This window comes from Monodon monoceros, unplaced genomic scaffold (genome assembly GCF_005190385.1).
Source record: "Monodon monoceros isolate NGI ecotype Baffin Bay Population unplaced genomic scaffold, NGI_Narwhal_1 Super_Scaffold_13, whole genome shotgun sequence".
NCBI lineage: Eukaryota > Metazoa > Chordata > Mammalia > Artiodactyla > Monodontidae > Monodon > Monodon monoceros.
In genome coordinates, this window is record NW_021703769.1 from 1,075,678 (window position 1) to 1,098,693 (window position 23,016).

A 23,016-nucleotide genomic window follows, 5' to 3' on the forward strand; every position below is an offset into this window, starting at 1 on the left:
TGCCCTCATTTTCATATTGAGAGTCATTACTTTCTGTGTAATAAACTGTAGTGTTTGGAACTGAGTTTTTCAAATGAGTGGCTTTATTTATTACAATAGATAATACCAATAGACTTTAGTGCAGTACAGTCACTTTCAATAAATACTGTCAATGGGAGAGAGTTAAACGTTTGTACACAAAGGAGGCAGGTAAATCAGACGAGACCTTTGTATGGAAGGGATACTGTACATTAAATTCTTTATTTTTTTTGTAATACTGTGGCCAGTCATTAATCTGAAGATTTCATATATCATTTTATTTAAATGATATCTTAGCCTTTACACAAATGCCATGTAAACAAGTTGCTGAATATTTTCTTCTCTCGTGAACTTGTACAAAACTTTCTATATGTACACCCTAGATCCCTCTGAAATGTTGGGTTGATGATTTTATTACATAGGCCTGGGTCTGAGGTATGATGTTACAGCCGAATGGACCATTGTAAATACACGTAGAGACAGAACACTTTGACAGCAGCTCGATGAAGGATGCTCTCGGGGACCAAGTGTCCAGTCGTTGCCGCTGAGGACAGGAGGGGCAGGCCTCGCTGGACGGCACAGCGGTCTCCAACCACTGATGCCAGGACACTGCTGCTCCCCGCGGGGTCCTGGCACAGCTGGCTGCTTCAGTCGGCATCGCTTTCTCACTCGCTTCCTGAAGTTGTGTTTTAGGAGCTCCTGGGACCTGATTTTTCCCCGCCCCCTCCCATCACAGCTCCTTGGCAGGCGGAGGTGTCGCAAATGCCGGGGGTCCCCTGAGCGCCAACAGCACCGGGAAGGCCAGGATCACCAGGGAGCCCAGGCTCTCCGTGGGCCCCGTCGCGGCCATCTTTGCCAACACCGGGCACGCCTTGTGGTCCTTGAGACACACCAGGAAGGTGAGTGGAGACACAGAGAGAGGACATCAGTGGTGTGTCCGTTCAGCCAACCCAAGTCTTGTGTTTCTGTAGCTCGTTTCTTAACTCTGGGAGGGGCCCAGGGGAGGCGCGCTCAGGCTGGAGAAGGACGAGGGCAGAGGCCAGGGTGCAGGAGTCCGGGTTCTGTCCTAAGCAGGGCAGCTCGGACTTGAGAAATGCCAGCCGGCGCCATGTGAGGAATGGGTCTGGGGTGAGTGAGGGTGATGCTGACGATGCTGGTGGCAAGCGTGGGAATGGACTAGGTGTGAGACAGAAAGCCCCCCCCCCCCAAGGTGGTGGGCACCTGGGCAGGTGGACGGCAGAGGAGAAACCAGGAGCTGGGGGTGTGGGGAGGGGTGGAGTGAGCAAGGAGCTGGGCCGACAGGTGTGTGTTTGCTCCCGGGACGTGTGTGCGGATGCGGCGGCCCCGGGGCAGCCCCCGAGAATGCTCGGATGGAACGCGGCTGGGGCTGCCGTCCTCCCTCTCGGCAAAGTATTTATACTCAGCATGAAAAGTGCCAACATCCAGGGTACGTGTGGGTCACTTAAGAGAAAATTCTGTTCGAATTTAACTGAAATAGATACTCGATGGCTTTAGTTGAATAGAATTTAACTGAAACTCCTGAACTAAAACAGACACAGGGCGATCTGATTAAAGGGTCGTTAAAACAGTCCCTAGCCTGGCCTCTAAGGGTGCATCGTCAGGAGAAAAGTTCCCTCAGAAGAGGAGGAGACGTGCTCGGCACCCAGAGGTGCCTGTGTAACGTCAGTGACAGCGGCCTCATACCTTGGAGCCCTTGGTCTCCGTCAGGCCCGTCCAGGCCCTCGCCAGCTGGGCCTTTGTCTCCTCTGTCCCCCTGGTTTCCTGTCAAGGGCAAGTGACATACGCATTTGCTTAGAAGCCCTGATTCAGGTTCAAAGACAGACTTCTGCTGTGGCGAGCGTGTGATCCTGCCTTTTTACAAGCAGGGTGCCTGCTTCCTAAGCTTTCTACCGAATCAAAAACGTTTAGAAAAGGACACACAGCAAAGTGTCGGGCTGGATGGATTTGGCAGAAGGCACCCACCCGCGTGACTCGCCAGCCTCAGAGCTGCACTTTTGGACCTTTAGTTTGTTCACAATATTTATGCCTGTGAAACAGCTGAGTGTTTGCCCTGTATCCCTATGTTCAACATGATTTTTGACAAATTATCTAAGGTGTTTCAAAACGTCCCCTGAATTGTGTTCTCTCCTCCTCCACCTGCAGCTGGTTTTGGTCTCTGGGAGGTGAGCCGAGGCCCTGCTACGAGGGCCTGCTTGTCGGCCAGTCTTTGTGTGATGCTGGCCGCAGACAGCTTATCCTGAGTGATGTTCTTGGAAAATCGAGCCTCTTGTCAACATAGTGACGCTCAGTGAGGCAAGCAGCATTGTTGGGCGCGGTCTGTCCTGCCTGATGGTAAAAGCAGTGACACCAGTTTCCTTTCCGTTGGTGTTTGTCACTTTTCCCATCGCAGAGGGTAACACACCTTCTACAAAGGATCAGGAGCCCCTGGGCCGGGCAGTCGGGGCCTCCCGTGGGGCCTGGGCTTTCCCGGCCTCCAGAGCAGGTCCCCGATCTGCTGGGTCCCCGGGGGGAGATGGAAGCCCAGCCCTGACAGTGGCTTCTGCCTGAAGACCTACAGTATATATTCTCGTTTAATTCAAACAATAACCTTCGGTCATCCCCACCCTGAGGCAGGCGCCCCAGGGAACACGCTGACTCCGCGCCGTGTGGCGGCCTCCCCTGAATTCTGGGCAGTTTTTCTGAGACCCCATAAAGTGATCAATGCTATTTTTGAATTTTATTTTCAAAAGTCTTAAAGGCATTCAGATCCCTATTTAGAGAAAACCTTGTTTGGCCTTTCTTTGAGGACAGCCATCCCCCCCGCAGACTGTACTGGCACAGATGGCCCAGGGACGGGCAGAACTCAGACACGTCTCCAAGACAACAGGGAGATGTCTGATGGTAAACTTGGGACGGGGTGAGAAGGTGCATTTGACACGTTTGCCCTCTAGTGTTGAAACTATTCAATCTCCCAGCGTCTTAACAGTAATGAAATGATACCTCTAATTCTGGAAGCATTTCATCTGCTGAGGTATTTTAACTTAACCTCACAGAGGACAAAAGGAGCTCACAGAAGGAAGTTTCCCTTGGAAACTTTTTTCTTAAGCTCTTTTTCAGAAACAGAAAATTATTTGGTCAATACGTTTGGAACAAATTGCAATCACGAACTTTAAATCCTGAATGGTGCCCGTGAGGCTAGCTGCCTGGGGGCAGGCCGGCTGCAGGGGCAAACGGTTAGAATTTAAAATGAACTAAGTGTTAAAGGCCTTGTTGGAAAAGGTTAGTGGCCAACAGCTCCCTGTCTGGGCACCAGGCATCCCTACGATGGCACCCCTGCGTGCGATCAAGATTCTCACCTCGTTTCAACTCGTCCCGAGTTCTTTACAGTCCTTAAAATGGATTTTTGATGTATAATTTTTGCCTTTTGCCACATAAATGGTCACACATGCCAGTTTTCCTGAAGGGAAGTGCTGTTACGTACAAATGGGGCTCCTGTGCGTTCATTCCTCACATTCTTCTCAACCCTCCTCCCCTAAATGTTATTCTAACAGTATTTGAGAAAACCATCACATTTTGAAAAACGTTGTCACAACCCGTGGGTTTAATAAGGAATTAACCGAGCTGGGCCTGAAAGCATGAAGGGCTCTACCCAAGGCAGCTTCTAGCAATGGCTCAACCTCCCAGGGCTTTTCTAGATAAGCCCGTGGACCCAGAGGGAGGGGGGGGGAGGCGAGGGGAGGGGGCCTCCCAGGCAGCTCAGATGTGTGTGTCAGACATGGATCGGCAAGGCCGGAAGGACCCTGGCTGAAGGCCAGGTGACTCTGGGCCCATTTCCCCTCTGGGTCTCTTCCCCCACCCTGTCCCCACAGGGGAGCCTCTCTGCGTGGCGGGGGCAGATTTCATGGCTGGGGTACTGGCTGGGGGCTCTGGCGTGTGGACGCGTGGTGGGTGGACTGCACTCACCTCTGGGTCCGGGGTCTCCCAGCTCTCCGGTGGGACCGCGGTATCCAGGGGGCCCTCGAGCCCCGGGGTGACCAATGGAGCCTGGGGGCCCCGGGGGGCCGGGGGGGCCAGCGGGACCCGGCCGACCGATGGACCCTGGTGCTAAGGGCTTCCTCAAGTGCGCGGCTAGCTGTGCGATTTGCTCTTTTGGAAAACAGAGATCAGACATCTGTTCATCAGAAGTGTGTTATATAAAGCGCGAATATACTACCTTGCAAAGGAAGTTTGTTCATTGATTGAAAAGGGCTTTAACCGCTTTGGGTACGTGATAAATGCTGTCCAGTCCTCGGTGACCCAAAGAGTGAATCACAGCCCTAGAGCTCCTTAAAGAGCTCATGAATCGGAGAGGCCAAAAGATGTCCACTTGGTCTGTCAGAGCTGAAAGGGCACGATTATTTGACCCTTGTGACCACTTCATTGAGCAGACATTTAGAACATCCCCTGTGCACCAGGCACCGCGGTGAACCCTGCGGGGAGGGGGCCCCCTCCAGTGCAGACCCCGAGGACCGCGGGCGGTAGGCCAGCCGGGAGCGTGGCTTGGCTGGAAGGTGGTGGAGGGTGAGGCTGCGTGGGGATGGGGTGAAGGCGAGGATGGGGCTGGGGGTGGGAGGGGCTGCAGCTCCACGGGCGGGGCCGTGGGCGGGGCGGGACAGGACAGAGGGCACTCACCGCTGACCATCCCCACACACAGCTCTCTGATGTGCTGCTCGCTGGCTTCTTTGCCCTGGAATTTACCCCAAAATCCATCATCGTATTGGGGGGCACGCTGGCATCTCCTTGAGGCACCCCCACTATCACACTTTGCAAAGTAACCTTGATCATCTGGAAGAGACTCGATCTAAATCCAGGGAACGCCCGGCACCAGTGAGCACTGGCTCCGGAGAGGAGACACGTACCGGGACTCCGGGTTTCCCAGTGATGCCAGGCACTCCTCGCACGCCCTGGAGGCCCATGGGGCCAGGGTGGCCCGGGACGCCGTCTATGCCGCTGGTGCCGTTGGGGCCCTGGATGCCCTTGGGACCCAGCTCCCCTCGACTGCCGGACTAGAGGGAAACAGCAGGAAGGGGTGGGTCAGGGCATGGGCTTCTCCCTCTGGGAGAAGAAGGGCCGACAGTTTCCTGACTTCTGACCAGAGCAGACCTCTGAGATCTGCACGGCCGTCAGGGCCCCGGGGCTGGCCCGGGGGCCCCGAGGAGCCAGCCTCTACCGGGCACTCACCTCTCCTTTGGGTCCGACAGGGCCACTGGGACCCTGCAAAAGAGCAGAAGGGAAGATGTGCATTTTAATTACTTGCGTGTTGTTAGTTGGTGGGAATTACTTCCCCAGGAACCAGTCTAGCCGGTTATTAGTTGGGGACGGAAGAGGAAAGCAAGTCATTCCGTGAAGCTGCATTTGATGGCGTCACAATAGCCACAGTGGCCACTCCTCTTATTCTAGGTTTTGTTTTATATTGCTGAGATTGTATTATAGCTACTGACGTTTTTAAACTTATTTTCCCTAAAGAGCGTTTTAGCTGCATAGTCCTTTTTCTCATCCATGTTTACTTTGTTCCCATTCTTTATCTTTTTTAACATCTTTATTGGGGTATAATTGCTTTACAATGGTGTGTTAGTTTCTGCTTTATAACAAAGTGAATCAGTTATACATATACATATGTCCCCATATCTCCTCCCTCCTGCGTCTTTATTGTTATACATTTGGAGGAGCTGAGGGTCTCTGTGCCTAAGGCTCCCCCTTCTCCAGCTGTGACCTCAAGAGGCTGCCTGGCAGGACGGGGACAGGGACTGGGCCCCAACCAGACAGCAGAGGGCCCAGGACCACTCATCCATCCATGCCGCCTCCCTCTGCTCAGGCCACAGCTGGTGGCCCCCCTCGAAGCCGGAGGGAGATGGAGGGGCCAGGCTTTTCAGCTCAGACAGCCTGAGTGGTAAGTCACTGAGAGCACAGTGTGAGGGGCACTGCCCGCCTTGCAGGCCGGGATGGAGCAGGTCGGGGGGCTGTTCCCAGGGTCCCGTGTGTCAAGGTCATCTAGGAATTCACCAAGATGAACAACACTCGTGCACACGACTGAGACCGTCTCAGCTCAAGCTGGGAAAAGTTGGCTCTGGGCTACAAGGTTGTGCTGGAGACGAGGGTCCCTGGGGCTGAGCCCTTCCCGTCTCCTCTAGACTCAGAGGAGGGCTCAGTCACAGAACTGGAGACCCTCACCACTGGGAGCCACGAAGATCTTCATCCCCAAACCCCCTGACTGTTCCGTTTCATTCAGCCCCCGAGGTGTGACTCTGTCGACGAACTCCATCAGGGTTTTATTCTAAACTCAACCTGAGTTTTAGCTCTGTGGAAGCAGAGTTTTCTGTAGCTCAGTCTCAACTCTGGCTAATTCATGCTGGAGCTGCAGATGGAGCACAGGACGGGGTAGAAAACCCCAGAGCTGGGCCTGGGGCCGCCTTCTGCCTTAGGGGCTGGTCAGCAGTCAGGACCTCCCCTGCGCCTCGGCCCTCAGCTCGGCCCACCCCAGCCTGGACCTGCAGATGCGTCCCTTCCCCAGCCCCCCACCCCGAATGTGGTGAGTTCTGTTGTCAAAAGTGAGGCCGACTTACTCATACTCACCAGTTCTCCTTTATCCCCAGGAAGGCCATCGGCGCCCGCGATGCCCTGAAACGACACAGCTCAAGGTTACAGAACTGTCCACGCTGCCGTCCTCCAACCGTGGGGGGAGCTGGTGCCAGAGACCCCGACCCCGGCCGAGGCACCAAGCAGACAGTAAGCAGAGCCTCAGGTGGGTTTAGCCTCTTCTAGGTCCTCCTGCTGCTCCCGGGGCGTCAGAAGCAGAGCTGCGCCACCGCCCGCCCCCCCCCGCTCCTGGGCCCCCCAGAGAGAAGGTGCTGCCTGGAGAACAAACACTTTTCTAATCTGCTCCTGGAACCCAGATGGCCAGCAGGGAACACGCCCCACTCTGAGGGTCCCAGAGGAGCCGCCCAGGCCACAGGCGTCCCCCGTTGTACCCAGGAGCCAACTGGTCCCGGGTCCGGCTGGGTGCCCAGAGTTGTCAGCCTGGTGGTGGTGGGGGTGGCGGGAGAGGGAGGGAGATGGGAGAGATGAGAAGGATGCCCCCCAGCCCTGAAGACAGCGGGCAGCCCACAGCTGACCTGACCACCGGTCGCTCACCTGGTCGCCCTTTGGGCCTGCAGATCCTCCCGAGCCCTGGGCAGAGAAAGGCTCAGCGTTAAAGAAACCACAGGGATCCCTGGGTGACCCGCACCTGCTGTGGAGCCAGGACGAGCTGGGGGCACCCGGGCTGCTGTGGAAACAGCCTCCTTCCCGGACGTTTGGCATCCTGGCCCCGAAGTGTGCTGGGATCCTCCTGTAGAGCCCTCATCTTTTTAGGGGCTCGTAGCCTCGCCCCACGTGGGTGCGCTGTTGTTTCACGGGCCCTGCTGCCGGACAGCAAGGCCTCTGGGCTCGGCACCACCGGACAAAGTTTGGATCGTGCGGCGTTTTCACTCACACGGTCCCAGGGTAGCTTCCCGCCGCGAGCTGCCGAGTCAGAGCCCGAAGCTCGTATGGATCACCTTCCCAGGGGACTGCGGGATTAGGGGCATGTCTGGGAACTGCCAGAATCACCCCTAAAATGTTAAAATAAAAACTGTCCATCGGCTCGGATAGCAGCGTGAGGAAGAACCCGCCCAAAGGGTCCAGAGAGTGAAACTTCCCTGTGACCTCAAAGTGCAGGCGAGGGTGACCGGGGTGGCGGGGGATACAGTAACCGGCCCCTGGCCCCCATGGGGACGGGCGCAGTGTCCAGGGCCTCTCCCTCTACCTCTTGGAGGCCCTGGTGCCCTTGGCATGCCCCTGACCCCTGGCATTTCTGGCCTGAAGGCTGAGGAAGGGCCCCACTGTCCCAGCCCCAGGCCGTGGTTTCTGTGGCCCACCAAGCCCGGGATGAAGGGGCACCAGAGATGGCGGCTCCTGGGTCCTGTCACTGCCAGCAGGCGGGCGGACGGCCAAGGAAGGCACCTGAGGTTCCCCTGGGACCTGGTGTAGCGCGGCTAGGCCGGAGCCCAGACACAGCCCACAACCTCCTCCCGGGGCCCCCGGTCACCCAGACTGGGGCCCTCTGTGTCCCAAATATCATGGGACAATAGGGACACCTACAGTGCCCGACTACTGCGCACCCATGGTGTGAGGTGCCTCTGGGGGCCGCTGACGTGGCGCCGCTGTGTGTCCCGTGGGACTGTGGATAGGGTGCAGGAGCAGGACACCCCTGCTAGGACAGCCACTTACCCGGTCGCCCATGCCGCCTCGGAGGCCTTGGGGGCCAGGCAGGCCAGGGTCTCCCATGCTGCCCTTCCGGCCCTACAGACAAGGACGCAGCGCGTCAGCACCCACAGGGAGCCCGGTGGAGGCCCCTCCCCAGCCCGGCTGGCCCACCTGGGCTCCCTGGGCGCAGACCTCACCCACCTGGAAACCGCGGACACCAGGGGCTCCGGGGGGGCCTTGCGGGCCCAGAGCCCCCTGAAAGACAGAGAGTGTGAGTCCAGCTCCGCCTCCCCCGCAGGGGCTGGGCAGACACAGGAGCTGGTCCCCAGCCATCTGGCCCAGTTACTGGGGAAAGAGGTGGGAGGGATCCTGGGGGGCAGCTGGGGGTCGCAGAGGTCAGGCATGCCCTCGGGCCCCGTGCGTCAGTCAGACTTGGCGCGGGGCACCGATGCCGATGTCTTCCTTATCTTGGTCTATGGTGGGGCTGGGAGGCGGGGTGCTTCCACCACACCTCCCAGGCCCCAGGTGGGTGCTCCCTCGGCCGGCTGGATGCTGGGACTTCGCTTCCTCAGCACAGAGGTCTCAAGGACAGGACAGCTCGAGCCTGGCCACCACTGTGTCCCAGCTTTCACAGGCTCAGCCCCTTCATGCACCCAGAACGCCACCGCAGCCCACACAGAAAAGGGGGCCACTCGGCTGTGGCTCCAGGCCCACCCCCACCCCAGGCTTCATTCCCCCGACTCACCGCTGAGCCCCTGTGGCCAGCCTCGCCACGCTCCCCGGGCACACCAACGTCTCCCTACGCTCGGGGAGGGGGACAGAGGGTGTCAGCGGAGTCCGCGCACACTTGGGTTGGGGGTGAGGGCTGCAGATACTCACGGGGACACCGGGCTCTCCTGAGGGGCCAGCCTCGCCCAGCTCTCCAGCTCTGCCCTGCAGGGGAGGGGTGAGCCCTGCGTGAGCTCTGCCCACATCCCTCTGCCCAGGATCCAGGCTGCGGCCTACCCGCTTCCCCCTTTCCCCCCTCCCCCCCTCCCTCCTCCCCTCCCCTCCCCGCTCCCCTCCCCAGGAGAAAGAAGCCACGTACCGGTTCTCCTTTCTCACCCTTGGACCCTGCTCGTCCAGGGAGACCCTGCAGGTCAGAGGTCAGAGGTCAGCATACAAGACCAGAGGCAGAGCACCCCCCGAGGGTGAGGGGCTCCTGCAGCCTCCCCGGCCTTGATGCACAGCCCCCTGCAGGCGCCCCCACTCAGGAACCCACGGGAGATGACCACTGGCATTGTCCCTGGGGCCATGGCAGGAGCCCCATGCACTCACCGGCAGCCCATTGGGACCCTTCTCTCCCGGGGCACCATTGCGACCAGCTTCTCCCTGTGGGAGTTTGGGGGGACATGGGGTGCTGAGGCCCTGGAGGCTGGACTCCCTGCAGACCCCTCCTCCCCTGCAGAGCGCCAGCCAGTACCAACCTTCTCGCCATCGAGTCCCAGCACACCATCCCGGCCATCCTTGCCCGGCATGCCCTGGGGACAGCGGATGGTGTGAGGCCCAGTGGGCAATCAGCCTGGTCACCCTCCAGATCACGCCCACCAGCCCCTCCCTTCCCCAGCCACCTGCACTAGGTCTGCCCTCCTGGGCTCAGGGGGCAGGTAGTAAGCTGTGCTGTCCTCCGATCGTGCAGACGAGGGCGGTGAGGACACACCCAGACCACACGCTGCCCCCCGCGCCCCGCGTCCGCCCAGACTCCATGCGCCCCAGGGAAGTTCTGCTGTGCCCACTTTACAGACGGGGAAACTGAGGCTTGGGAGCCAGGATTTGGGCTCAGGCCTGCCGAATCCTAGAGGCTTGACTAATTTTGGAATCTCAGACAGCCGTGTGCTTTAAAGGTGCCAGGAGAGCAGCTGGGGGTCCCTCCCTCCCCTCCTTCAGCCTCCCACTGCCAGGCTGTGCTACCCCAGGTGGCCTCCCAGGGGCCCATCCTCTAGGGCCTCAGAATGCCCCCTCACTTGTGCCACCCAGTCCCCCACCACCCTCACGTGCCCCTGGAATGCAGATGCGCTCAGCCCGAGACCCTCTACCTCTGTGTGGTCTAGACGGCAAAAGATTCTGTGGCCTCCGGCAAAATGCAAGTGTGCAGGCCCTTCACCCACAAATTAGGCATTTCCAGAAGGCGACAGCAGAGCGAAACAAGGGAGGGCCAGTGGCCCGCGCAGCTGGCCGAAGTATAGCCCAGGGCCGTGGGAGGAGAATGACTCTCCCGGGGAAGCAGGTGCAAAGGGCAGGGAGCAAGGGGCCGGCAGAGCCCCCTCTGCCCCTATGCTGGCAACCACGGGCACTCACCGGCTCTCCGACCAGCCCAGACATGCCAGGGATGCCTTTAGGACCAGGCCTGCCCTGAAAGACAGGCAAGGGACCGCAGTTAGACCCATCGGGACTGCTCCTTCCAGATACCTCACTAGGTCCAGGGGAGGGGGGCGGGGGAGATAGGCCTGGGAGCCTTAGACGTGCCGTGCACACCACTTTCTAGACTCCGGGTACTGAGCTTGGGCCAGGGGACAGCTGTGTGGGCCAGGCCCGACCCCCAGGGGAAAAGGCCCATCACCCGGGAGCTGAGGCTCCTGTGCATGCTGCGGTATCACACGGCCGCCTCCTGGACCTCCGGCCGCTAGGCTCAGGCCGGGGGAAGACGAGATTGGTTCAGAGACGGTCACTTCATTTCGTGAGATGCTTAATTTTCTCTCGGCTTCACTTATGTTCTGCTTAACCCGAGAGTCGTTTTCTCTGTTACTGCATCTCACAGCTGGGCATCCTTGGCCCAAGGTCAGGCCCCACTGCCCAGGGCCTCTTGACGGATGTCAGTGGCCAGGGTGCGCACTCAGAAGTGTGGTCCTCCGGACCCTGCCCTGCTGCTCCGGAGAGGAGTTGCCGAGGTGACAGCAGCTTCAAGGAGCCATGGGGCAACAAGGCCGGGGGACTCCTGGGGGAGCCGCCTGGGCAGGGGGAGGGCTGGGACCCCCAGGCCCAGCTTGGCACTGTCCAGCGGCTCCCCCCCACCCGCAGGAGAGGGCAGCTGCCCCTCGCCTCCCTGGACTTACCGTCCATCCCCCACCACCACCCACCCGCCCTGTGGATCAGGTTCTCCCAAGGAAGGACCCAGAGAACACAGGCTCTCTCACTTACGAGGTCGCCCTTGGGGCCGCGCAACCCCTCTGGGCCCCTCTCGCCTCTGTCACCCTGCAATGACAAGGGGGGACAGGGAGAGAGTTAACTCAAGAAGGTGGGAGAGCAGGGTGACGATGCTGAGGGTCACAGAGGCCAGAGGGACACTCACCACACCTCACCTCATGTCTGGAAAGAGAGAACGCAAATCTCCCACGAAGGACAGGCTGACTCTGGACTCGCCCCCCTCCCCCCAGGTGTGTCCACTGGTACCTGCCCAGGTGTGCCACATGTGATTCCCCCCCAGGTGTGCCCACGGGATGGGCAGCCCAGTGGGGCTGGGGGAGGCGTCAGAGTGAGCAAGAGAGAAGAGAGCCTGGGCCTGCACGGGACCACCCCCCACCCCCAGACACACGTACCACTTTCCCAGGGGCTCCTGGGATCCCGGGGGGCCCTCGGAATCCGATGGGACCCTGTGGAGGAGAAGGGGCACCTGAGCCTCTCCTCTGAAGCCTGGGCAGCATCCCCCAGAAAACCCGGCTCCATCTGGAGAGGCCCGCCGGGAGCCCCCCACCCAAGCCCCCCAGCAGGCCCCTCCCCCGTCATCCCCCCAGTGGTCCCCAAGCCCCTCCCCCTCCCACATTTGCCAAGGCCTCCCCTGCTGTCCCCTGTTTGCCTCTCCCATTCCCTTTGGGCCCAAGCCACAAAAGCCTTCACAGGCCCCAGTTTTGGGAAACATCCAGTGAGTGGAGGCCCAGAGGGCTGCGGTCACACAGGCCACCTGTGGCCACTGGTGAGGACCCATGCTCGAGGGGCCCATCTAACGTCTGGAGGTGGCCCCCCAGCCACCTCTTGACCTCGGGCTGGCCCACAGCCCCTCAAGGGCCAGGCGGCGGGGGGCTGGTGGACTTACCCGGTCCCCGGGGGGTCCGAGTGGCCCTGGAAATCCTTGTAGGCCCCGTGGACCCTGCAGGGAGAGAGCTGGAGCTGCAGGGCCTGGGCCGGCAGCCCCCGGGACCGCACACGTCCCGGGAGCTGCTGAAGGGCTCTGGTATATTCCCCCAAACCCTGCCTCAGGACCCGCACCCGATTCCCGTCCTGGGAGTTGGTGGACTGTCCCCACCCCACATCCTCACCTGTCAAACACCTCCCCTTACTCACCTGCAGCCCCACGGTGCCTGGGATGCCAGGGGGCCCAGGGGGGCCGGGGTCACCCTGCAGGAGAGGTGGGTGGCGTCAGTCCCGAGCTCTCCCCGACCTCTCCGAGCCCACTGCCCCACCCCGCTGCCAGAGCCCTTGCCATGCGGGGCGTCGCCCCACTTCACAGCTGAGCCCCCAAGGCCCAGAGAGGTGGCCCCGTGTCCTCCCCCGCCCTCCCCAGACACCTCCTCCTGGCGGCAGCCAGCCCCCCTGCTGCTCACACGGCAGTCTGGCGGCTCGCACCGCGCTAGAGGGCACCCAGCCTCGCCCGCAGCCTGTGGGTGAGGATGCACAGATGCCCTCCAGGGCAGTGGCAGGGACTACTGGGGGCCACTTCGGGCTGAGGCCCACCTTCTCCAGCCCGCAGCGGGCCCGCCCAAGCTCAGGGAGCTTCCGTGTGAGGCCAGGTGTTGCGGGCTCTGTCCAGAGACCCTGCCCCAAATCACCCGCCTCTAAGAGCCAGGCCCCGAGGGGAGGCGTGCACAGAAGCTGCTCCGTCAGAGGGCACCGAGATGCAGCCAGCACGTCCTCACACACCCCCAGCCCTGCCAGAGACCCAGCCCCCACGCCCCTAAGCACCTGTGCCTCCCAGCCACCCCCGGGGCACCACCCAGCCGCCAGCCGCCTTCACCTTCTCGCCATCCTTGCCGACTTCTCCTTGCTCCCCTTTGTAGCCGGTGGGTCCCTGAAAGACAGCGGCGGGTGGACGGTAGCAGACCCCACAAGCGGCCCTGAGCCAGTTAAGGCCTGCCTGGCCCACCAGCCCAGCTGGGGAAACAGAGGCCCGGTTGGGAGAAGGGCTGGGCCAGGGAAGGGGGCTGGGGGCCTGAGGCCAGCCTTCCCCCACGCCCTCTCTCAATGCCCCCCCCCAGTCCCCAGCAGGTCACCGAGGTGAAGGGGGACAGGGACAGAGCAAGGTCCCCCAGCAGGGCAGAGGCCAGCCCACCTTGCTTCCCTCAACAATCCTGCAACCAGGGCAGGCTTTCTGGACGCCCACCTCCCCCCGGACCTCCGCCCACACGGGGGCCCCGCTGCCTCCTAGGGGTGTGAAGGTGAGCCCTCAGTGGCCGCTCACCTTGAACCCTGGCATTCCTGGGGGCCCCGGTGGGCCTGGCGGGCAGATGGCCGGGCACTGTTGGGAAACAGAATGGTCAGACCCCTCCCGGTAAACCTGGGGCAGCGCTGAGGTCAGAACCCAGGGGCCCGGAGATGGGCCATTTGGGGTGGGTGAAGGGGAGCTCGGGCCACACGGGGGCCTCCTGGGGAGCCCAGACAGGGCCTCATTCAGGGCCACCGTGGGGCGCGGTGAGGGGCTGCAGAGCCAGAGCACGGCCGCCGGCCCCTCATAGCCGGCTCCGATGTCTCCGCCCCAGTGCAGGTTCAAAGCTGCTATTCAGCCTGATGGCTGCCGGCTTCACAAAGGGGCCTTTATCACGCGCCCGGCTCTGCAGCCAGCTCTGCTCGGGGGTCCCCTCGGTGCCAGAGTTGCCTCAGGGAGGGACACGTGGTCCTCGGGCACAGGCCGGATGCTCCACACCTGGGGGCTTGGCGAGCCCAGGGGTGGCATGGGGGTGTCTGGATCATTCCACAGCTGCTCTGGCACAGAGCCAGTGCCATCCACCTCCCCCAGCTGTCCTCCTCTTTCCAGAAGACCCCCAAACCCTCCCTCAGAACACCAGCCGTCAAGCACTCAGGACACGGGTTGGGGAGAGAAGGGCAGCAGGAGCCCCAGTGGGCAAGCGGGCTGGGCCAGGCTCTCCCTTTAATAACTTCCAGCTGCTCCTCCTCCGAGGCCGGGTGCTGGCCTGGCCCACGAACAGCTGTGCAAACGAAGCCCACAAGCCCCAGGCCTCCAAAGTCACTGTTTTTCTTCTGATGAGAGAGATACAGCTCAACAACCAAAAGCGGGCCCCAGACTCTGGGCTTTTGTGATGGGGAAACCTCCCGTCCGCGCCCCCAGCGCAGCCAAGCTCTCTGTGCCGAGGGGCGGGTCGGGTCGACATGTGATTTTACTTAAATTGACTTCAATTCGTGCTGCCGCGCATGCCAGGGTAGACCGGTGAGGGCGGGGAGGGGCAGCTCGGGGGGACCGTACCCAGAGCTGGTGCCGCCAGCACTGAACCCGTCCCTAGGGGCCCCCGTCCCTGCCTTCCTGTGCTCTCCAGACAGGCCCCTCCCACCAAGACAGGCACCCCGACAAAGGGCTTCACAAAGACTGCATGTGCCCACCTGAAGGTCAGTAGCGCCTTCGGGAAGGACCCCTGGGCGACCCTGGAACAGAGAGACGCCAGCTTTGACGTGGCCCCCCCTTCCCTCCCCCGGCCCACTCAAGACCTCCAGGGGACTCAGGGGCCCTTCATCCCCCCGTGGCCAGTGCCAGGTACTGCTGGTCCCCCCCCTTGCAGGGCATGTGACAATGACAGAAACCACCTGCCCTTGGGGCGGGGTGGCCACCAGGCCCGAGCCTCACTAGCCCTGGGTCAGCTGAGGCTCACGGCTCCGGCCTGGACTTGGTTCATGTCTGGGGTGTGGCCAGGACTCTCCACGTGCATGCGTGCTGGGGCTGGGGGCATGGGGGGCCTGAGGATGGGCACCCTGGGGACAGGGGAGCCAAGCCCACCAAGCAGTCATCATGCCTGGGACTCCTCCTGAGAGGCTCTAGAACCCCGCCCAGTACTCACAGGGGGGCCAGGAGGTCCTGGGGGGCCAGGGAGGCCTGGAAGTCCAGAGGGTCCCTGTGGGGGGATGATGGCTTAGACGGAGCAGGGCCAGCCCCGACCTGAGTGAGGGGCCCAGCGACTTCCAGAGAGAAGCCTCCCCTCCGAAGATGCCCCTATGGGGGCACCCCCAGTGCTGCCGTGCTGGCCCGCCCCAGCCCTGTGCGTCCTGAGGTCTGCACTGCCCTGTCCTGGGTGTCAGCCACGAAGGCCCACCAAGAAAGAGGGTGAGGGGGGGCTTCCCTGGTGGCGCAGTGGTTAAGAATCTGCCTGCCAATGCAGGGGACACGGGTTCAAACCCTGGTCCGGGAAGATCCCACATGCCGCGGAGCAACAAAGCCCGTGCGCCACAACTACTGGGCCTGTGCGCCTAGAGCCCGTGCTCTGCAACAAGAGAAGCCACCGTAGTCAGAAGCCCGCGCACTGCAACGAAGAGTAGCCACCGCTCCCCGCAACTAGAGAAAGACCGCGCGCAGCAACGAAGACCCAATGCAGCCAGAAACAAATAAATAAAATAAATAAATTTAAAAAAAGAAAGAGGGCGAGGGGGAGGGAGAGGAGGGGCACAGGGAGGCGGTGACGGGGGAGGGAAAAGGGAAGGAAAGCGGGGAGGCCCCCCCATGGTTGCATTTGTGGAGTCCTGGCAGCTACTCACCGGGGGGCCCCGGAGGCCAATTCCTCCTGGGACGCCGCTCACCCCTGCCTCTCCCTGGGGGAGGTAAGAAGTGAGAGATGGGGGTCTGCACCCAAGGAGCTCTGAGGATCCCCAGGGGAGTCCAGACCGGGCTCCCCTATCCCTACACAGGGCCAGCCTGCCCTCTCCCCCCACCCCCCGCCCCAGTCCTGGTCTGGGACCTGGTGGCCATGCTGGCTCGGGGTGTGGCGGGCATGCTTGGGGGGGGGTGGGAGCACGAGGGTTATCAGTACTCACGGGGGATCCAGGGAGGCCTTTGCCCTGCAATGCCAAGCATGGGGTCAGAACTTGCTTGGGACGGGAGGAGGTTGCCCACCACCCACCCCATCCCCCTGAGCTGGTCAGGTGAGTTGCTGGGGATGAGAGGGCACAGCCCAGATAGCACCTAGGACCCCAGCACAGGGACCAGCCCCCAGGAGAAGCTGCAGAGGGGCAGCAGACGTGGCATTTTGGGGCCCCTCAAACTCCCACCAGGAGGAGAAGACAGTACTCACCCCCAGCCCAGGTGGCCCTGGGGGTCCCAGACTTCCCTGCGGAATGAAAGGGGGCGTCAGGGGTGGGCTGGGCCCAGGCACCGTCGCCTGTGTTTGCAAACCTGTTCCCTTCCCTCCCAAGTCCATCTCCCCTGAGGAGGGGGTTCTTGTTTTATAGAAGACCGACAGTGGGTGGGGGGCACCTCTGATGTCCCAGGGGCCTGGGACTGGTCCTTTACCAGCAGTCCTGAGGAAAAGCCTCCTACTGCAGGCCACCAGGAAGGCACATGCCAGGTGTGACCTGAGCCACACAGCATAGCCTGATGCCCGGCTCCTCCAGGAAGCCCTCCAGCCTCCTTGGTCCACAGTAGGAAGCCCCAAACCTCCAGCAGCTGGTGGCCTGCCCGTCCGCCCAGCACCCTCCTGGTCCTCTTGCTGCCTTGCATCCCAAGGATGAGGCCCTTGTTCAGGAGGCCCTTCCCCTCCTGTGCCCCAGGCTCCCTGCAGAAAGCCTGGAGCTAGTCCCCCCTCCTCCCTTCCCCCACTTTCCCCCACTCCCCCAACGTCCTTGGAAACATCAAAGGACCTGACGGCTGCAGGCAGCCACCCTCTTCCTTGTTTCCCACTCAGAACACTCCTACAGCCCAGTTCCCAAAGGCAGGGCTGCGTCCTGGCTCCCTACCCCCCATCACAGCCCCCCTGCCCTCTGCACCCCAGGGCTGGGGGACAGTCACTTCTCGAAGGGGGGACAGAGAGGGAGTTTTTGGTCTCAGCTTTGCACTTGGAGCCACGAGAGGAGTTGGTTGGTCAGAAAGGGGGTTTTGGTGAACAATGGTCAGACTCGGGGGACAGGCTGGGTGACCGTGGGCCCCTAGGGTGGGCACAGAGAGAGGGGCAGCAGCTCACCAGAGGAGGAGGAGGGCATGTGGGGCCGCTCACGCCCCAACCATACCAGCCCCCGTAGCACGGTCTGAGGGCTGGGACAGCTCTGACCAGAGGGGGCGGGGGGGCACTCATCACCCTGTGTCCTCATGCCCTCCAGCCCCCTTCCACCCCACGGCAGGGGCGGGGCCCAGCCAGTGCAGTCACAGCAGCTGCCCTCAGAACCCACACCCTGTGGACAGGTGGTGCTCAGCCTGGCTGCCCCTGGCTGGGACCTCGCCCCTGAGCTGAAGCCACTGGATGCGGTGCCTGCCTTACCCGTTCTCCGGGGGCGCCCTTGGGTCCAGGGGGTCCATCGTGCCCGGTCAGACCCTGGGGAGGGAGGTGGAAGGAGGGATGGAGGAGTCACATGGGAAGGACGTGCCCTCTCGGGGAAGAAGCAGGCGTGGGCCCCGCCCTAACTAAAGCCAGTCGATAGAGGCCAGAAAGACCCTCGGGTCGGGCACCTTCCCCTCTGGCCCCACCCACCGCCCACCTGGTGGGAAGCCAGCGGCTGAAGCACCTGCCGGAGTGGGCAAGCCCAACGGGCAGGAGAGTTCCCCTCTGACATCCCCTCCAGTGCGTGCAAAGCCCCCGGGCCTGGGGCCAGGCCTTAAGCTCCTGAGGAGCCCCTGACGCAGGCACCCTGGGGCTCGGAGGGGTCTGGATAATGGGCCTTTGTTCCCAGAGAAGCCAGAGCTCGCGGGACTTTCACCTCGCCTGTGCGCTGGCGCTGGCGTCTGGCAGACGGGGCCAGACACTAACGGGCATGGGATGAAGGCCAAGGGACCCTGCCGGGGGACATCCGGAGACACTCTTGGGCCTGGCTTTCCTGCTTGAGCTGGCCCAGTTGGAAAACAGCAATTAAATCTGACTCCTGGGCGCTGGGATGGAACCCGTCCAGGCTGGGAGGGGAGTGGGGGGCTCGTGGGAGGAGAAGGAGGGGCCGGCACACTCACATCCACACCAGGCAGTCCCGGCATCCCGGCTTCTCCTGGTTTCCCTGGCTTCCCCGGGGCCCCTTTCGGTCCCTGTGGAGGGAAAGGGCAGAGGCGTGAGCGAAGCTCCAGCCAGAGCCTTGGCTTTCACCAAGGAGAAAAGTGTCCTCCAGCGGGGCACAACCTAGCAGCCCTAGATGGGCCCCTCTCCACCAGAGCCCCAGCCCTCCCTGCTGCCCTGCCCACCCCTTGCTGGCCCCAGGAGGGCTTCCCCCTCCAGCTGCCCCTCTACCCTCCTTCGGTCACATCTGTAGGACACTCACCCAGACGCTTTGGCCTCCCCAGCTAAGGGCCAGTGGGCCCCTCTGTGGGCCCCTCTGTGAGCCCAGAACCCTCAAGTGCAGGGCCTGAACAGCTCCAGGACGGCTCACTTGTGGGACCTCGGATGGGCTGGATGTGCAGGTCTGTATGGACCTCTTCCCTGACCTGCCGGCACTTGCCTGAGCAAGATTCAAAGCCAGCCCCTGCCCGGGAGACTTACTGAGTCCCACCCGCCCCTCCCACCTCTTCCCGCTCTGCCCCTGCTCCAAGGCCGCCCTTTGGCAACCCAGGGCCCAGCATGGTGGGAAGGGGTGTCAATGACCCCCCTGCTCTAGGCCCACCCGTCCCCTCCAGACTAGAAGGAGGCCTCTTCCCCCCACCCTCCACACACCCCGCAGCCAGGACACTCACCAAGGGCCCAGGCAGCCCTGGAGGACCAACTTCTCCCTGCAGAGAGGGAGACGCCCACACGTGACCAAGTGTCCTCTGGAAGCTCCGCCCAGGGGAGCAGAGCTGGGCCCCAGGAGGCAGGATGGAACCCCTCACCCCGTCATCCACACCTGTAGGCACCTCCCCTCTAGGGCCAGGTGCAGAGGCAGGTGGTGGGGGGAGGGGTGATCTGGACAGACTGGGGATTTGAGCCCACTTTAAGGGCACAGGGACACCCCAGAAACGGTGGGAGGCGTCATGAAGCCCCACCTCTCCGCCTGCCTGAGAAACTCCAGAAACCCGGTTGGAGGTGGCAGCCTCCAGACACACAGAGGACCGGGAAGGCATCCTGGCACCCTCTCCACCCTGACGGCCACTGGCTCTGAAATCTTTTATCCGAGGCTTTCAGGCCAGGCTTTAAGTGGAAACGTCCACAGAGGGAACGACTGGGGAGCCCTGGGGCGCCAAGTGCCCAGCCCCACCAGGAGGGGAGGCCACCTGGGTCCAGGGCCCAATACAGCCACACTGAGCGACGGCCCTACGGGTGGGGTGGCAGGAGGGAGACTCAGGACGATCAAGGGCCAGGCAGGGCCCTGGGGACTCAGAAGGAGGCAGGTTCTACCCAGGGAACAATACTGGTGAGGAGAGGCCTGGAGGGCCCTGACTCTCACGGACGTGGCTGAGTCGGGGGCTCTCAGCCCGCCGGGTCCTGGCGGCAGCCTTCAGGGTCTCATCTGCCTCCCATACGGCTTCGGCCACGCTTAGGCGGGGGTGCCCTTGGAGGATGCCACTTCCGGGGCAGAGCCAGCCCCCAGCCCCGTCCAAGGCTGGCTCCAGCCTCTAGTAGCCGCCAACGAGACCCACCCAGAGGGACAGCCTTTACCCCCAGAAAAGAGGAGTGCAGACCCCTCCGGGGACCCAGAGACACACACCCAGTGCCCACACCTCCAGCCCCAAGAGCACTATGGAGCCACCCCCGCCTGTCCTGGGGAGGCAGTCCCCGGGGGGTCCGCCCCAAGAAGGAACAAGGATCGTCTTTGTCCCATTTCACTCCCCACAGGGGCGCTGGCTCATCACCCCAGCCCTGGGAGGTGCAGTTAGCTTTCTCTCCATCAGGCCTGGGGCTCAGGGAGGTTGGGGCAGGAGCGAGAACCCTGCAGAAGCTCCCCGGCCATCCCCGCCCACACACTCACATCAATGCCGTCCTTGCCTGGCTTCCCAGGTGGTCCTCGGGGGCCGGGGGGGCCTCGAGGTCCCACTTTCTGAAATGGAGAAATGTCATCAGGCAGCTGCATCCCCACTCTCTCCCGCTGGCGGGGGGGGGGGTCCCCCCTGGTTGGAGGAGAGCTAGGGCCTGTCCAGGGCCTTGGCAGTGTCCCCTGCCACCTCGCCTGGGCGGGAGGGGCTGCGTCGGGGCTGAGCCCCGCAAGCAACAAAGGCCACATTGTATCTCTCTGGTGGAGACACAGCGCTGGCACCGGACCCTGCCTGGTGAGGAGGGGCAGGCCCTGCGCGCATCTCCGAGGTGTCCCGGCGTCCATGGAGGCTAGCCGGGAGATGGCGAGGAAGCTATGGGGCGACAGGACTGTGCCCGCCATCCCCGGGGCCCCGGGCTCCCCGGCTCCCTCGCTGCCCCTGGGGGCGAGGCGGGGAGCTTATTCCCTGGCTGTGCTGCTCAACGCAGACCTCAGAGCCACGGACCCCCACCCCAGCCGCCTTCCAAGGCGAACCCAGTGCACTGGGGTCCCGCGCTCACCTGCGCCCCGGTCACGGTCACGGTGGCGGCCAGCAGCTGCCCAAGCAGGAGCAGGGCCAGAGCGGGGGCTCCGGCCATGGCTGCACACACGCTCTGAGCGGAGCCCGGCGGGGTGGCAACGGCCTGAGCTCGGCTAGGCGGGCGGGGCTGCTGGTGGGCTGGACGCCAGTTCCCGCCCCACTGGCCCTCACACAAGCCCCCCATTCAGCTGGGCCCACCTGGGTGGGCGGGGGCTTCTGCGCTGCCCCGCGCCTCCCTGCCGAGACAGTCGGGGAAGAAAAGAAACCCAGTGGCATTTTTTTGGCCAGCCTCTGAGTTAAAATTATCCTGGGACTGGTGAGTTACACACATACACCTTGTAGCAAGCAAGAAAGAGGCTCTTTTCTCCCCTTGGTCCTCGACCAGGGCGTGGAGAGGGAGAATCCCACGTTGAAGGGCTCCTTTGGAGAAGGGGCAGTCCTGTCAGCGGGGTGGGTGAGTCCCATACTCCTCCCCAGGGTCCGGAGAGGGACCCAGGCTGCCCAAGGCCCAGGAAGACCCCCAGAGAGGGTGAGCACGCCTGTGCCAGGTGTGAGACAGGGCCCACCACGGCCCCGGTTCCCACTCCGGGGCCCTGCCGTGGGCAGGATAGACTCTAGGGCCATGCCTGCTAGGCTGGAACGCCGCCCCCAGGGCCCCCTCCCCAAACTTTAACTGTACTGAGTGGTCCATCCATGTGAACCAGCAGCGGCAAAGGCCGGACTCTCACCCGGCACTGCCCCCCGAGAGCCAAGCGGGGGCCCTGCAGAGAGGAAGGAAGGCCCACCGTGGTCCTGAGGCCCGAGCAAAAGCCTGACGAACAGGAGCCCTGAGGCTGGCATGGGCCCTCCCTGTTTCTTATGAGCCTTGGCAGCTCAGCGGTTGCCAGATTGGGGCACGCTCTGCTTCAGCCCGGGAGCGCATGGGGGCAGTGGGTAAAGGGCAGCGCCACAGCGCATGGGAGCAGCGGGTAAAGGGCAGCGCCTGCAGCCGGGAGGACTCGATGACACCCCCCCAGGGACACTCAAACATCCAGGTCACCTACAGAGCCCACTGAATGCCCGGAATCCCAGCCCCGCCTCAGGTGTCTGAGGCTTTAGAATTCCCTGGGAAATGCTGCTTTAGGATGAGCTTCATTTCTGCAGGTGAGAGCTCAGAACTTTTGAGATGACGGGAATTAGCCCAGGAGGGAGCATGCAGCTAACCGAAACAGTTAAAACCTCCCTTCCCCGTTGGGTTCAGCTGTGGGCTGCTCGTCAGGCTTGGCCACACCCTCCAAAGGGAGGGTGGATTCTATCAGCAAGGGCCAAGAGGATCCCCAGAGTTCCAGCCTTCCAGCCAAGTCAGAGTCATCTTAGGACATCCTCAGAGATGCAGTGTGGGGCTGGGTGTAGGGCAAGCAGCTTCACCCCACCCCTACCTCCAAGGCACCTCCCACCCGGAGCCCTCTCCTTCCTGCGCTGCTGGGCCAGACTCAGAGGAAGCCTGGCTGGGAAGTGCCTGGAACAACCCCCCCCTTACAAACTCACTCCCAGCTCTGTGCAGACCCTCCCACCTGCTGCCAGGAAACACCCTCCCCCTGGAGAGCTGCCCCTGCCTCGAACCCAGATAGCCACGGTGGCCTGGGGAGAGGCCACAAGGCTGGCCTCACGTCCACCGGTCAGTCCGGTGTCGCTGCCCACCTGTTCTGGGCCGTCACTCTCCCCGAAGCTTGCGGGTCAGGTGGGCCCGAGCTGCCTGCCCTCCCGTTCCCAGGCCCCACTGCTGGGCACATCCGGCCCCCAAGGATTGCTCCGATGGGGTCCACTTCTCACTTCACGCCCCAAGCTTCTCCACCTGAACCTGAGCCCCATAATGGTCTGGACGAGGACCTGATGACACTATGTCCCACCCCCACCCCAGCGAGTGACTTCCAGTTTGTCCATCCCCCTCCCCACAGGACAGGAGCTGTGGGGAGAGCATGAAAAGGGGACCCCGGTCCCGGCCCCTAACTCCCTCCCCCTCCCCCGCCAGGTGTGACCTCCATCACTTCCGAGTCTCCTCGTCCTTGGTGCTGATGTAGAAAGGAAGGGAGCGGTCCTGGCACAGGGGACAAAGCCAGGTTGAGGGGGAG

General features: G+C 62.3%; 1 protein-coding gene across 1 annotated transcript; it reads right to left on the minus strand.

The window, feature by feature from the left end:
* Window positions 1-85: 85 nt before the first annotated feature.
* COL9A3 (collagen type IX alpha 3 chain) lies at window positions 86-20,963 on the minus strand. Its single transcript, XM_029221417.1, has 32 exons — window positions 20,886-20,963; window positions 20,323-20,391; window positions 19,112-19,147; window positions 18,401-18,472; window positions 17,721-17,774; window positions 16,542-16,577; window positions 16,285-16,308; window positions 16,009-16,062; window positions 15,318-15,371; window positions 14,866-14,907; window positions 13,712-13,768; window positions 13,268-13,321; window positions 12,598-12,651; window positions 12,350-12,403; window positions 11,856-11,909; window positions 11,458-11,511; window positions 10,618-10,671; window positions 9,747-9,800; window positions 9,598-9,651; window positions 9,368-9,412; window positions 9,160-9,213; window positions 9,026-9,079; window positions 8,482-8,535; window positions 8,305-8,376; window positions 7,189-7,224; window positions 6,631-6,675; window positions 5,239-5,271; window positions 4,917-5,063; window positions 4,690-4,744; window positions 3,982-4,164; window positions 1,723-1,800; window positions 86-898 (listed from the first exon to the last, which is right to left on the minus strand). The coding sequence occupies exons 1-32, from the start codon at window positions 20,961-20,963 to the stop codon at window positions 708-710; spliced, it is 2,055 nt and encodes a 684-aa protein (XP_029077250.1). The 3' UTR covers window positions 86-707.
* Window positions 20,964-23,016: the final 2,053 nt, after the last annotated feature.

Coding starts and splice junctions, on each gene's coding strand:
- COL9A3 (XM_029221417.1), bottom strand. CDS start 20,963: ATGGCCGGAGCCCCCGCTCTGGCCCTGCTCCTGCTTGGGCAGCTGCTG. Junction 16,578..17,720: donor AGGGCGCCCCCGGAGAACGG/GTAAGGCAGGCA, acceptor TTCATTCCGCAG/GGAAGTCTGGGACCCCCAGG. Junction 9,413..9,597: donor AGGGTCCCAATGGGCTGCCG/GTGAGTGCATGG, acceptor TCTGACCTGCAG/GGTCTCCCTGGACGAGCAGG.